Genomic DNA, 14,469 nt, shown 5'->3' on the forward strand with positions numbered 1-14,469 from the left:
TAACAACATCATCTAGCGAGCAAAGAGGAATCTAAACATGTTTTTTCTAGCTTGTGCTGGAAAACCCTCCTGCCATCTTCCGGTGAGTAGTCATACAGTTGTTCGATGACATTTTACAGTGTGGGGATGTCCATACATTTTTCAATAAATCGATTATCGACTTTGTTAAATGCAAAATATCGACTATGTTAAATGCAAACACTACTGTAAATATTTCGATGAAGCAGTGCAAAGCAGACAAACTACACCTTTGCTTCAATCGTTCAAACTGTGAAAGCCGTTCCGCAAACATTAAAATGATTGTTCCATTGTAAACATTTCTATCATTTTCTTCAGCAAGAAATTTGATTAATTCTTTCTGAATATTATCGATATTATTCTAATGCATCATTCTTCTTCCTCTTCGGTGTCCTAAATTCCTACTGGAACTTAACACCTGCGTTGCAACTTATTATGAATTGAAAACTTTTTGCTGCCCACCATTGATTGAATGAATATGTATCTTGAGTGGAAAGCCATGAAGATGACACTCATCCGATTGCGTTTTGTTATGTTACGCTTATCATAATGGGTATGATTATTTGGTTACATTGAACAAGTCGCTTGGATTAAACGCGTCCAAACACCTTCGCTCAACTCACTTGAACGGACAGTAAGTTGAACATGTTCAACTCTTGGCAAGTAAATTGCATTAAACTAAGCTGTTCAATTCACTTGCCCTTTCAAAACGTAGCATTACGGTGAGATATTTCGGCTAAACTTAATTACATCTATTTTATTGTGCTTTCTCGATTTCGTATCCAATATCAGATATTTTTTGGGATTTAATAGATTATTTTTCGATACTTTCGCAAGAAAAACTAGTTGAACGTACCCGACCTTGCTCGGGATTATACTACAGTCGCTCTCCACATCTCGATATTGAAGGGACCATCGAGATAGGGAGAGATCGAGGAATGGAAGGAAAATTTAATTGGGTACTAGATCCAAAACAGCTTGTTGCTATGAAAAACGACAACAAAACAAATATCATTGCTTATTGTTGATCTGTATTGTTATAGTCCAAATATGGTCTAGTAGCCTAAAAATTTGAACATATCGACATAAGGAGAGTGAATCCAGAACAAAATACGATTACAACACATCGGGATAGAAAGATTTCAAGATAGGGAAGTTACCGAGATGTAGAAAGCCAAAATGTATGTAGACTGAAGGGACCGAGGAAACCATCGACATAGGGAGAGATATCGAGATATAGAACATCGAGATTTACAGAGTCAACTATATTTTGCATTCTTACTGTCAATTGTTGAGTTCATTCAGCGCCGCACTCTAGATCATTTTTAGCGCGATCGTATTGGGTTTTCTTACAACTCGCATCAAAATTGTATTTTCACAATTTCTCAAATTTCTCCTCAAAATTTAGTGATATTTTATAACACAGCAGTCCTCAAAACGAATCGATTAATGAGAAACCCGTACAAATCGGTCAACCCGTTCGTGAGTTATATGAACCGGTGCCAGCGAAAGTGGTACATGTTACATTGAGTAAATTTTTCAGGAGACGCATTTTCCCAAAAACATCGAATAATAAATTCATATTTGCAATTTTTTGCAACTAAACTGTACCAACATGTTATGACTGATGTGCCTAAAGATAGTAGTGAAAAATAAGCGAATTTTATGACAAATTTCAAGTTTATTAGAACAAATTGCACATGTACCACTATTAATGGGAACAAAAGGAAACAGAAACCGAAAAACGTTGACAGTAAAAGTGGTACATGTACATTTTTAAAATCATTTTAAACGGCAGTAAACTATCTTGAAATTCAAAATAGGATTGAAATCTGTTGTGAAAACAGTCATGCTGCTGTATTTTCTTTTAAATAAGCTGATTTTAGTGGGTGGAGCTGTACATGTACCACTTTTTCTGGCAACGAAATGGCCATTGTGATATATACCAGAAAATAAAATGTGCATATCTCGAGATTTAGTAGCCAAAAATCACTTTTTCGTTATTCCCTTACTAGATCTTTGCAAATAGAAGCCGTTGGTGTAAAAAACCCAAAATTGACAAAAATGGTTTATGTACCACTTTCGCTGGCACCGGTTCATGTTGCCTCAAGGGAAATGCAAACTCATTTTTATATAGAGAGATGGTACCACAAACGTAATTATGTTTGAATTGTATTTATATCAGACTCTCATATCGGGCAGTTTGTTCACAAAAGTACGTTTCTCTCTGTCAAATCATATTCACAAATTGATAACAATTTTGGAATTCTCAAAAATGGGATTATGCATGCGAGTTAATTTGAAAAGAAATCATCATTGATTTATAAAATCAAGATAATTCAACGCGGTGTGTGACAAAAAAAATGAGCATCGCTAATACTTTCACTACGTGAAAATATAGCTCTTATGGGCCAAACACATGGGAAAACTGTCAAAACGCACGCAAACGTGTCCATTGTGTTTGACCCTTTAGGCTTTCATTTCGTGACTATTTGAAAAAAATCTACCGAGGGTCCCAAACAACTTTTTTTTCTCCCTTAAACGGAACCTTTTGGTTGTAAAACAGTCAATTATTTACCACGTCACTACTAAATGAGTTTCCTCGATTTTTTTCTTCCAATCATCATATAAAAAATTAAGGAGGAATCGATTATTACCAAGTTATAGTCTAAATAACTTGTTTATTGAAGCTCAAGCGTCAAAGAGCATAACGAAGCCAAACTCGATAAATGTATGAAATCCTATGAAAATAGCTGAGAAACGCTTGGATGGAGATTATGCACTGGTTCGATATCTTTTTTTCATATATACCCAATTCTTTCTAAACACCTGCCAAAATTCAAACTTGTTATGCGAATGAATAAGTTTAACTGGTGTCATAAAATTATTCAAAACGATTGATCATGCTAAACAATAATCTACCATAGTAATATCACAGATAACAGATATTGAAGCTAGAACAAATTTTATTGAAAATTATGTGTAAACTTTTGAATTGATATACGTTGGCTCACTACTGCCATCAACCGTCGAACGCAGCCAATGCATTTGACAATCGCATTCGAGCTGCGTTTTCAATCAAAATGATCCTTGCGCCATCTCCAATCGATTGCCAAACGCGGTCCCAATTAAAAATACATTTGAATTAACGGTTGCGGATGCAAGCCTCAATATCTGTTATCTGTGGTAATATAAAAGCCTTCCTTAGCCATGCGGTGATATCCCAAGCAACATTACAAGTTTTATTCCGCTCTAGGGATGGTTTTCAAATATCAATTTAAAATAATTGTAACAGCAATATATAATCTTTGCATATATTTATATTTCTCCCTAATATATATATAATGCAAATCAACTACCAAAAAAGTGTTTTACGTGGTGAAAACATTGTCTAATCATGAATTATTGGAACGATTAATTGAGATGCGGTTTATTATTATTTAATCAGACTAAGGCCGAAGTGGCCTGTGCGGTATATAAGAGTCTTCTCCATTCGGCTCGGTCCATGGCTACACGTCGCCAACCACGCAGTCTACGGAGGGTCCGCAAGTCATCTTCCACCTGATCGATCCACCTTGCCCGCTGCGCACCTCGCCTTCTTGTGCCCGTCGGATCGTTGTCGAGAACCATTTTCACCGGGTTACTGTCCGACATTCTGGCTACGTGCCCGGCCCATCGCAGTCGTCCGATTTTCGCGGTGTGAACGATGGATGGTTCTCCCAACAGCTGATGCAATTCGTGGTTCATTCGCCTCCTCCACGTACCGTCCGCCATCTGCACCCCACCATAGATGGTACGCAGCACTTTCCTTTCGAAAACTCCAAGTGCGCGTTGGTCCTCCACGATCATCGTCCAGGTCTCGTGTCCGTAGAGGACTACCGGTCTAATGAGCGTTTTGTAGATTGTCAGTTTGGTACGGCGGCGAACTCTATTCGATCGGAGCGTCTTGCGGAGTCCAAAGTACGTACGATTTCCAGCCACTATGTGTCTCCGAATTTCTCTGCTGGTGTCATTTTCGGCAGTCATCAGTGAGCCCAAGTACACAAATTCTTCTACCACCTCGATTTCGTCACCACCGATGCAAACTCGCGGTGGGTGGCTCACATTGTCTTCTCTTGAACCTCTTCCTATCATGTACTTCGTCTTCGACGTGTTGATGACTAGTCCGATCCGCTTAGCTTCCCTCTTCAGTCTGATGTAGGCTTCCTCCATCTTCTCAAAGTTACGTGCCATAATATCTATGTCGTCGGCGAAACCAAATAGCTGGACGGACTTATTGAAAATTGTACCACTCGTGTTAATCCCTGCTCTTCGTATTACCCTTCCAAAGCGATGTTGAATAGCAAACACGAAAGACCATCACCTTGCCGTAACCCTCTGCGGGTTTCGAAGGGACTCGAGAATGCCCTGAAACTCGAACTACGCACATCACCCGATCCATCGTCGCTTTGATCAACCGTGTCAGTTTATCCGGAAAACCGTGTTCGTGCATTAGCTGCCATAGCTGGTCCCGATCGATTGTATCATATGCGGCTTTGAAGTCGATGAATAGATGATGTGTGGGCACGTTGTATTCGCGGCATTTCTGCAGTACTTGGCGAATGGCGAACACCTGGTCCGTGGTGGAGCGTTCGCCCATAAAACCCGCCTGGTACTGCCCCACGAATTCCCTTGCAGTTGGTGCTAGTCGACGGCATAAAATTTGGGAGAGTACCTTGTAGGCGGCGTTCAGCAATGTGATTGCGCGGTAGTTGCTACAATCCAGCTTATCGCCCTTTTTGTAGATGGGACACACGACACCTTCCATCCACTCCTGCGGCAAAACTTCCTCCTCCCAAATCTTGGTAATGACCCAGTGCAGCGCTCTAGCCAGTGCCTCACCACCGTGTTTAAAAAGCTCTCCTGGTAGTTGGTCAACCCCAGGGGCTTTGTTGTTCTTCAGCCGGCCAATCTCCTCCTGGATTTCCTGGAGATCCGGAGCCGGTACAATTATGTCCTGCGCGCGTTCTCCCAGGTCCATCACCATACCGCCATCTTCGTCTGCCACATCGCCATTCAGGTGTTCTTCGTAGTGCTGCCGCCACCTTTGGATCACCTCACGCTCGTTCGTAAGAAGGTTCCCGTTTATGTCCTTACACATATCAGGCTGTGGCACGTGGCCCTTACGTGAACGGTTTAACTTCTCATAGAACTTTCGTGTGTTATTAGCGCGGTACAGTTGCTCCGTTTCTTCACGGTCTCGATCTTCCTGCTGGCGCTTTTTCCTCCGGAAGATCGAGTTTTGTCTGTTCCGCGCCTGTTTATATCGTGCCTCGTTCGCCCTCGTGCGGTGTTGCAGCAATCTCGCCCATGCTGCATTCTTCTCTTCCACTAACTGCTCACATTCGCCGTCATACCAGTCGTTTCTCTGATCCAGGGGCACCGTGCCAAGTGCAGCGGTTGCGGTGCTACCAATGGCGGATCGAATATCTCTCCAGCCATCTTCAAGAGACGCTGCGCCTAGCTGCTCTTCCGTTGGAAGTGCCATTTCCAGCTGCTGCGCGTATTCTTGGGCTAGTCTACCATCTTGTAGCCGCCCAATGTTAAGCCGCGGCGTCCGACTTCGACGCGTGTTGTACACCGTCGAGAGTTTTGAGCGCAGGCATACTGCAACGAGGTAGAGGTCGGATTCAATATTCGCACTGCGGTAAGTGCGGACGTTCGTGATGTCGGAGAAGAATTTACCGTCAATTAGAACGTGGTCGATTTGGTTTTCCGTTTCTTGGTTAGGTGATCTCCATGTGGCCTTGTGGATATTTTTGCGGGGAAAGAAGGTGCTTCGGACTACCATTCCGCGGGAGGCTGCGAAGTTTATGCATCGTTGGCCGTTGTCATTCGATACGGTGTGCAGACCGGTCTATACATTTCCTCCCTTCCTACCTGTGCGTTCATGTCACCGATGACGATTTTGACGTCCCGCAGTGGGCATCCATCGTATGTCTGCTCCAGCTGTGCGTAGATGCGGTTTACACTGAGTGAAAGCTGTTGAGTATTCCTTTTAGCTATGTAGGTTTTCTTTTAACCTGCGCTTGATGGGGAAACTTAATTAACAGTACAACGAAAAAATAATTTTCTCCATACTAATTTGCATGCAAACTTGAAACGGCTTGTGCTAAATCAGTTTTAATCCAAATGAGCTCAAATTTTCAGGGGAAACTCAGAACATGGTAAAGAATCAGATGAGCACTGTGGATCAAAATCAATTTTTTGAACCACCCTAATGCTCATCTCACAAGTAGGTAAAATATTTTGATCACATCATCCTTGAAAATGTGATAAAAATCGTTACGTTTTCAAAAAATCCTTAAGTCTTTTTTTTTAATTCCATCGTTTTTCGAGCTCAAACAATCATTTTGTAAACTCTTATGCATCTATATATCTATAAATCATAAATCTATAAATCTCTACGAATTTTGTTAATTTACATTTAAATTCAAAAAGTGTAACAAAACATAAGTAAATTGATCAGGGTCACTTCCTTGCTGTTAAAAAATACCAGTGAGTTTAACCATTGCCTAGCGGTAATGTTTGCTAGCCAAATGTTGAATTCAATAAATTCGGCTCCGTAAGTGTGTGTGTATAACGATCGTCATATGTTGGGTAGTTTAATTATAACGTGTATCGTGTATCGAATTTCGTGAGAGTGAATCATATTGTTAATATATTATGCATCTCGAGATAAAATAGAATACTGCGGCTTCCTGCTTCCGAGCTTGCGAGTGTAAGACCGCCGCAGCATTCTAGGAAAAGATTAGCGCGACAATAGTACATTTGATAAAAGTGTTGCAGTCAAATGAGCAAACAGCAACATGGTGTGCAAAACAGAGAGCGAGTAGGTGCACCGGCATGGTCCCGCCGGATACAGTTCAACGAGCTATATCAAATTTATTATACATTTCCACAAAAATATGCCTACCACACTTCTGCTACAACATTTGATTTTCCATTTGCATTCGATTAAACATAATCGATTAAGTTTGCAAAAAAACATCAAGCATCCCTATTTTTTTCATGATGACATTTTGAAGTGTGTGTAAAACGATCGTCATATTTTGGGTAGTTCGATTTACGTGTGTATCGATCCTTTCGGACGCGAGTTGGCGCCACATGTGGTGTCGCCAAAATTTCGTGAGAGTGAATCATATTGTTAATATAGTATATTTGACGTAATGCAATAAAACGATAACAGAAAACAACAGGATTCGGAGGATTAGATTGTTAAGCCTCCTATGCAATGCAGCAGAACGGACGGAAGCAGCCGGATCGACATCCCATATATATTCTGTCAAATTTTTCGTTTTCGAATAGCGTTTGGGGATTTAATTTATTCAATTGATCAAATATTCTAGCCAGTTTGGGGCCCTCCTTAGCCGTGCGGTAAGATGCGCGGCTACAAAGCAAGACCATGCTGAGGGTGGCTGGGTTCGATTCCCGGTGCCGGTCTAGGCAATTTTCGATTTGGAAATTGTCTCGACTTCCCTGGGCATAAAAGTATCATCGTGTTAGCCTCATGGTGTACGAATGTAAAAATGGTAACTTGGCTTAAATTTTAATTAATTTTATATAACTTAAATTCTATCAGAACGTTGAATATAAAATGCTTGTAAACGGTCATGCTATCCATTACGATTGCATATAACTCGTATAAGTTGCACTTAAAATGGGAAACCAGATAAATTTTTAACTTCTATGGCGAGTTTCGCACATAAAATAATCATTAGATTAATTCGAGTGATACAAAAAATACAGTCAAACGTAACATGGTCTACAACTTCTGGACAACGCTTCAAATAATGAACACTGAGCTGTAATCTATTCAGAGAAAAACTATTTCTAAAAAATATTCTAAATTCATAGCCATCCTACAATTTGCTCTTTGCTGATGACCATATATTGAAATTAAAGAGAAATCAAGCCTTCCTCATGTTTCCTGTAGAGGGTACATTCACTCCTTAAAACCGCCACTGGTACAAACACAGTCAAGTCGTTTTCGGTTACACACATAACTACGGTTACCAAACAAGGAATAGACAGAATGCATAATAAATTTCTAGAAAAGCATGACTGTCCGATGATGAAGATGAGCTCAGTCGCTGCGTATCCACCTATCGAAGCACTCCCAGAGAGTCGGACGATATTATCAAATGAAATCGCAGCGTCAATGAAATCTGCTAGCTTCGTCATTTCTTGTCTGAATCATTACCGATTAACATTTAAAATTATTGGAGATTATTATGTCATGGAACGCTGCCAAAATGAAAAATATCTTTCTGGTGTCGTTTCATGTTTTATTTAAATAGAAAATATAATTTATCATCGTGTATTTTAAAATATTATTTATCATTAGCATATTTTAAAGATTCATTATGAATCTCATGTCTGTTTCCTCAGATGGTAGTAACATTCATAGAATATTCAACATTTGCTTTGAAAACCGTTGTTATGGACTGGACAACCACCATAAAAGTAAGAAGTCGCATTGCGTTTCATTTAAAAGGATACTTTACCAATCAGTTTACTGAATCCGTTTAGCAATATTACTTCCTCATTCGCAATATTCCTTTGCTAACCAGAAATGCGTACGTTTTCAACTCAAAATGATAGCACGCTTGAGAGAGCGTAGATATATGTGCCTACCTACCTGGATATATGTATCAACTCTCGATACTACATAGCATAATGTGGGAGAAAGATAATACTATCTACAATGGATTCTTCCATTTAAATTATATTGAATGGGATGGGAACTGCTTTTTGTTTTACTTTGTTCCTTCCGATGAGTGAGCTCGAGCGTAAGGAGAAGGCTGAGGAACAAGTGCACGGTAGAGTGCAGGGGTTTTATTCATCATATGATTGCTCGATATGTAGGTATTTGTGTATTGTGAGAGATCGTGTAAATCTCGAATAAAACTGGAGACTAATACTAAACAGCCAAAAAATCTCTCCTAAAGAGAAACACCGAGGAGTCGAACTGCAGAGAGAAACAGTTTATAATCGAAACGAAAGCTAATGTTGATATCAATTTTAGTGACAGTGTTGTCAGGCAATTTCACATTTCCATATTATTGATTATAATACAATAAGGCAAATATAAAACCAACATTTAATTTTTTAGAATGTTCCGGCAAGGATAACTGGATGTGCCTGCAGTGTGGATCGGTGCGATGTGGACGGTACGAAAGCGCGCATGCTTTGAAGCACTCTTCTAAACAGAACCATAACATTTGCATCAACACAGTCAATTTGTCCGTTTACTGGTACGTACATCCAAGACACTGGGAACGACCGTTGTCTCTCACTTGATGTAGGTCTAAGGGGGATTCAAATATGATGTACACAACTTTTTGGGATTTCTAGACCCCCCTCTGTCATGCTTTTTTGTATACCTAGTGTATGCACTGTCACAAAATCTTAGACCCCTCCCCTTCTAAAACATGTGACATCATTTTTGAACGGCCACCTATGTCATGTCGTAGACTTTGGTCGTCGTCGTCTGTGAAGATAATATTTTAATCACTGTGATCCTCATCAACCTCTTTCCATCATTCCAGCTACAAATGTGACGAATTCGTCGTAAACGACACACCCGACAATACGCTGGAAGAAATTCGCCAGGAACTGAAAGATGGCGATGGGGATTCCGTGTCGGAGACCTCGTCAACAATGGAAGAGATCAGTTCGTCCAAGTCGGGCCAGGAAACCGCCAGCAGTACGTCGTCGTCGAGTGACTCCGGCTGGGAGGAACCGTCCACCGTTTCGTCAGTATCATCCTCCACTACCACCACCTCCGTGTCGTCACCGAGCGTGCGCAAGTTACGGCCCCGCAAACGAACTATCTCAAGCGATAGCAACAACGAAAATGGAACTGCCGGCGCAGGTGGTGGAGCCGCCAAGCGGAAGTCGATGCGACGAGTTGTGGGTCTGCGAAATTTGGGGAACACATGCTTTATGAATTCAGTATTACAGTCGCTGAGTAACATCCAGGAGTTTAGCGGCTACTTTAACACAATGCCTTCGTTGGAGACGGGCAAACATAAGCAGAAAGCGTACCATTCGCGTAGCATGAAAGAAAACCTAGACGACGTGTTTGTGGTCGAAGAGTTGCGGAAGGTTAGTGAAGTTGGAATTTTAGACGTTCGTTAAATCTAATTCTTTCGATTTTCCAGGTTTTACTGAATCTCAGTCAAGGTGGAGATGGGTCGAAAGGGGCCATTTCGCCGGAATGTTTATTCTTGGTCATTTGGAAGGTTGTACCCCAGTTTCGGGGTCATCGCCAACATGATGCACATGAATTCCTGCGCTATATGTTGGACCGATTGCATACCGAGCTACAGCAGGTATCATTCCCAGTGGAAATTTCCAGCCAATCGGCGCAGAAAGCAGGGGACATGAAAAGTAATCCTTACAATATTCCGGCCCTCAGTCATCTGCAATCTAAAGGGCGGAACTCAATCGTGACTAACGTATTTGGCGGTATACTGCAGAGTGAGGTACGCTGTCTGATTTGTGGTATGGAGAGTAAAAAGCATGATCCTTTCTTGGATCTTTCGTTGGACATTCCGGAGAAGTTTTACAACAAGGACCCACCTGAGGTGGGCGAAAAGGAGAAAGATGAATGTGCACCGGTGTGCAATATTTCCGACTGTTTGGCTAGTTTTACAGAAGTAAGTTTACGGCTTTTATATTATCTAAAATATGGGCTTAGATGCGTTTGTCCCGAAAATTAGGCAATGAAGTTTTGATTGAACTGAACTCGAATTACAAGATCTTCCTTTGCCATGTGATCGGGTCGTGATCGGACGACCATCAGACAACAACCTCTACTTGATCGAGCGCAGTTGTTGATGAAGTATGTGTGTAGATGCCAGACAATAATACATATTTATCCCACTTGGTTTTATCTCTATACAAAACAAACAATATTTGGGGACGATTTAGTTCCGAAAATGAATCACTAGTGTTGGAAATTTGGTGTCATCACTACTTTACCGTTATACGCATAACTGTCCCATGTATATAGGAAATCCCAGCACACATGGGACAAATATGTGTATAACGGCAGTACTGGGGTCGTGAGAATTCGAACCCCACCGAAGAAAGTAATTAACACCAATTCTTTGTTTCAACTAAACGTGTCAGTGGCGTAGCCACGGGGGTGGTTTTGGACATAAAACCCCCCCCAGAGACCAAATTTTTAGAACAAGTTTTTTTTTCGAAAAAAAAAAATGTTCAGAAAACCCCCCCCAGACCTATTTTCTGGCTACGCCACTGAAACGTGTTAATTCTTTTTTTTAACTAACGTATCTGCAAAGATATCGAAATAATTGGTGGAATTAAATGGAGTTACTTAACTCGTGTTAGACAGTAATTAATTTCCACTCCGGGAGGTCAATATCCTGAAATCAGGCCATAAACCTTTGATTGAACTACTTTTGTTTTTTAGGTGGAAGAACTAACGGAAACAGAGCTCTATTACTGCAGTTCGTGTAAGTGTAAGCGGAAGTCCACGAAACGATTTTGGATTCGCAGGTTGCCGAATGTTTTATGTTTACATATAAAACGATTCAGATGGAATAATTATTATAGGTGGATTGAGAGTCGGACGGTAGTTTTCGGATAAGCAATTGAAATTTCCATTTTATGTTCTAGAACCAAAATTGATTTGAGGATAACGTTTCCGATCAATGCATTAGACATGTCGCAGTTCGTACTGAGTAATGGTCCGGAAACGAGACGATCTAATTCCAGTTGTAACATTTACGATCTGGCGGCTGTTATTGTACATCATGGCAACGGGTAAGTTTGGTGCAATTGCGATGATTTCGTAAAATATTGATTTCTAACTCCCATGTTAGTTCCAGCTGCGGTCACTACACCTCGTTCGCGATCAACAACGGAGTGTGGATGCACTTCAATGATCACTCGGTGAAGGAAGTCAGCAGCAACGTGGTGGCCGAATGCAAACCGTACATTCTGTTCTACATCAAACGAGACCCAACCAACACCAGCCGGCTACTGACATCGCCCGCGACGGCATGTGGAACACCCACGGCGACCGCATCTTGAGATTAAGTTATTCTTCTTTTAAGACTGATTAATTGTATAGAGGAAAAGAAGAAGAGCGCATAGCAGAAGAAAACATTATTTAGATGCAAATGACATCTAATCGTCATCGATCTGGCCGGCAGAGAATGCACCCCCTATTGCATGTCAAACAGCAGAATTTTGGTTCCAACTCGAATGGTGAAAATGTTTTTTTTTGGAAAACCAACAAAACAAATAATCGCCAAACAAAGCCGGGTACGTGAGATGATCAAAATTATAGTAAAAAACGCCAACAAAACGCAAATGTCAAAGCAGATGTTCAAACTAGTAGTAAATTACCTTAACTGATGGAATGCCCTACCGACTTGTTTCTTGGTTTTGATCTTTCATATACTCGGCCTCGATCGGACCGTCAGTTTCCTATTAAGTACCCACGCATCCAACAAAGTTTTGCATTGTGATAGATTGAAGCATTTTAGCAACCTTCTTTTATTTTCGTTTTCTGAAACCCAAACACACTCGCATCATAGGGATACCATTTCCGTTCATGGGGATGGAGATCGATTGCCAGCATATTGTGTTTCCTTTTTAAGTTCATCCAGAAGAAATTATGATTGCGAGAGGGAGGCTTTATGGCAGATTCCAGATCAAATTTTCCTCTTTACATTAGATTTGTTTTGCATCAATCTAGAGATTCTCAAAGAGGCCGCTGCGTTTTTGTGATTTTTTATATTTAGCTTTAGATTATGTGTACTATTTTGTCTTTAGTTTAGGTAGTGATCCCTTCTCCCAGTCCAGTTTACAACTTTCACGATTGCTGGCTCAATGCAAAGTTAATTTCATGCTGTGAACAAGTTGAGAATGAAAACTATGTCCTAGCGATGTATTTTATTCCGAAATAAATGCCGCAAAAATAATCCAATCTAGTGATAGATCTTATTTTAGCCATTTAGCTGCTTTTGGTCAGCTTTGTTCTGTTCCTGCCAAGCACCGAATTATTCTACAACAGAAGTCAAACGGATCGACTGGGTTTCAGATCGGGAAATGTAACTCTCGCAATTTCTTCGCCGGTTCAATGTGTGGGTTTTACATCTTCAACTCGCTGGAATTAAGTCGCCCAACGTTACTTCTTTTGCAGGAAACAAAAAAAACTAAAAGTTCGTTCATCTTTGGAAATAATTCTGGTAAATCAAAATAAAAAAAATATCATTACACACCTAAACATTCGAAGGAAGAAAGAAATAAACAAGTTAAAACAAATAAACCTTCTGATGAAGAAGGTAAGCAACAGAGTACGAAAGTTTAATTATATTAATAAAATTAATATATTAAGAAGTGAAATTTCTCTAGCTATCCGTATAAAAAAGAATGAATAAAAATAAACATTAAAATGATTGGTAAAAGCGTTTTAATACCCAAGAAACGGCATTGAGGCTGTATCCATCATCCAGTCAGAGCCAGAGGTTTCGAGCAAATAATTGTGCTTGTTCTACGTCTTGCATGAGGTGAGGCATTTCGAATGAAGTGAGAATCGTCGATACCTCCCATTTGAATTACACGGTCGTCTCACACGAGAATAGTCGAAATCGACAATTCTCGAGTCACGCGAGACGTTTCATTTCATTTATTTAGTCTACATCTAAACAGATAACACTGAATCAACAATTTGACGCCACAATACATCTCTCCATCCTCGAATACGCCCACGTTCGCCAAGTCGTTCTGCACCTGGTCTACTCATCTCGCTCGCTGTGCTCCACGTCGTCTCGTACCTGCCGGATCGGAAGCGAACACCATCTTTGCAGGGTTGCTGTCCGGCATTCCTTTCCGGCTTTAGTTACCTTCTGGATACTGGGTTCGCCGTAGAGCTGGGCGAGCTCATGGTTCATTCTTCGCCGCCACACACCGTCTTCTTGCGCCAAAGATGGTCCTAAGCACCCGTCTCTCGAATACTCCGAGTGCTTGCAAGTCCTCCTCGAGCATTGTCCATGTTTCATGTCCGTAGAGGACAACCGGTCTTATAAGCGTCTTGTACATGACACATTTGGTGCGGTGGCGAATCTTTTTCGACCGCAGTTTCTTCTGGAGCCCGTAGTAGGCCCGACTTCCACAGATGATGCGCCTTCGTATTTCACGACTAACGTTGTTGTCAGCCGTTAGCAAGGATGCGAGGTAGACGAATTCCTCGACCACCTCGAAGGTATCCCCGTCTATCGTGACACTGCTTCCCAGGCGGGCCCTGTCGCGCTCAGTTCCGCCTACAAGCATGTACTTTGTCTTTGAGGCATTCACCAGTCCAACTTTTGTTGCTTCACGTTTCAGGCGGGTGTACAGTTCTGCCACCTTTGCAAATGTTCGGCCGACAAT

The 14,469-nt window shown here is 41.1% G+C and overlaps 1 protein-coding gene across 1 annotated transcript in view; it reads left to right on the top strand.

Annotated features, from left to right (window-relative positions):
- Positions 1 to 13,496, top strand: part of LOC134212312 (ubiquitin carboxyl-terminal hydrolase 3-like) — a 31,210-nt gene extending 17,714 nt beyond the window's left edge. Inside the window, exons 2-7 of the mRNA XM_062690044.1 lie at positions 9,173 to 9,314; positions 9,609 to 10,167; positions 10,224 to 10,721; positions 11,501 to 11,643; positions 11,707 to 11,853; positions 11,913 to 13,496. Of these exons, the coding sequence (XP_062546028.1) occupies positions 9,173 to 9,314; positions 9,609 to 10,167; positions 10,224 to 10,721; positions 11,501 to 11,643; positions 11,707 to 11,853; positions 11,913 to 12,123 (1,700 nt within the window). The 3' untranslated portion in view covers positions 12,124 to 13,496. The remainder of the gene's footprint in view (positions 1 to 9,172; positions 9,315 to 9,608; positions 10,168 to 10,223; positions 10,722 to 11,500; positions 11,644 to 11,706; positions 11,854 to 11,912) is intronic.
- The last annotated feature ends 973 nt before the right edge of the window (positions 13,497 to 14,469 follow it).

Source organism: Armigeres subalbatus, chromosome 2 (genome assembly GCF_024139115.2).
Source record: "Armigeres subalbatus isolate Guangzhou_Male chromosome 2, GZ_Asu_2, whole genome shotgun sequence".
NCBI lineage: Eukaryota > Metazoa > Arthropoda > Insecta > Diptera > Culicidae > Armigeres > Armigeres subalbatus.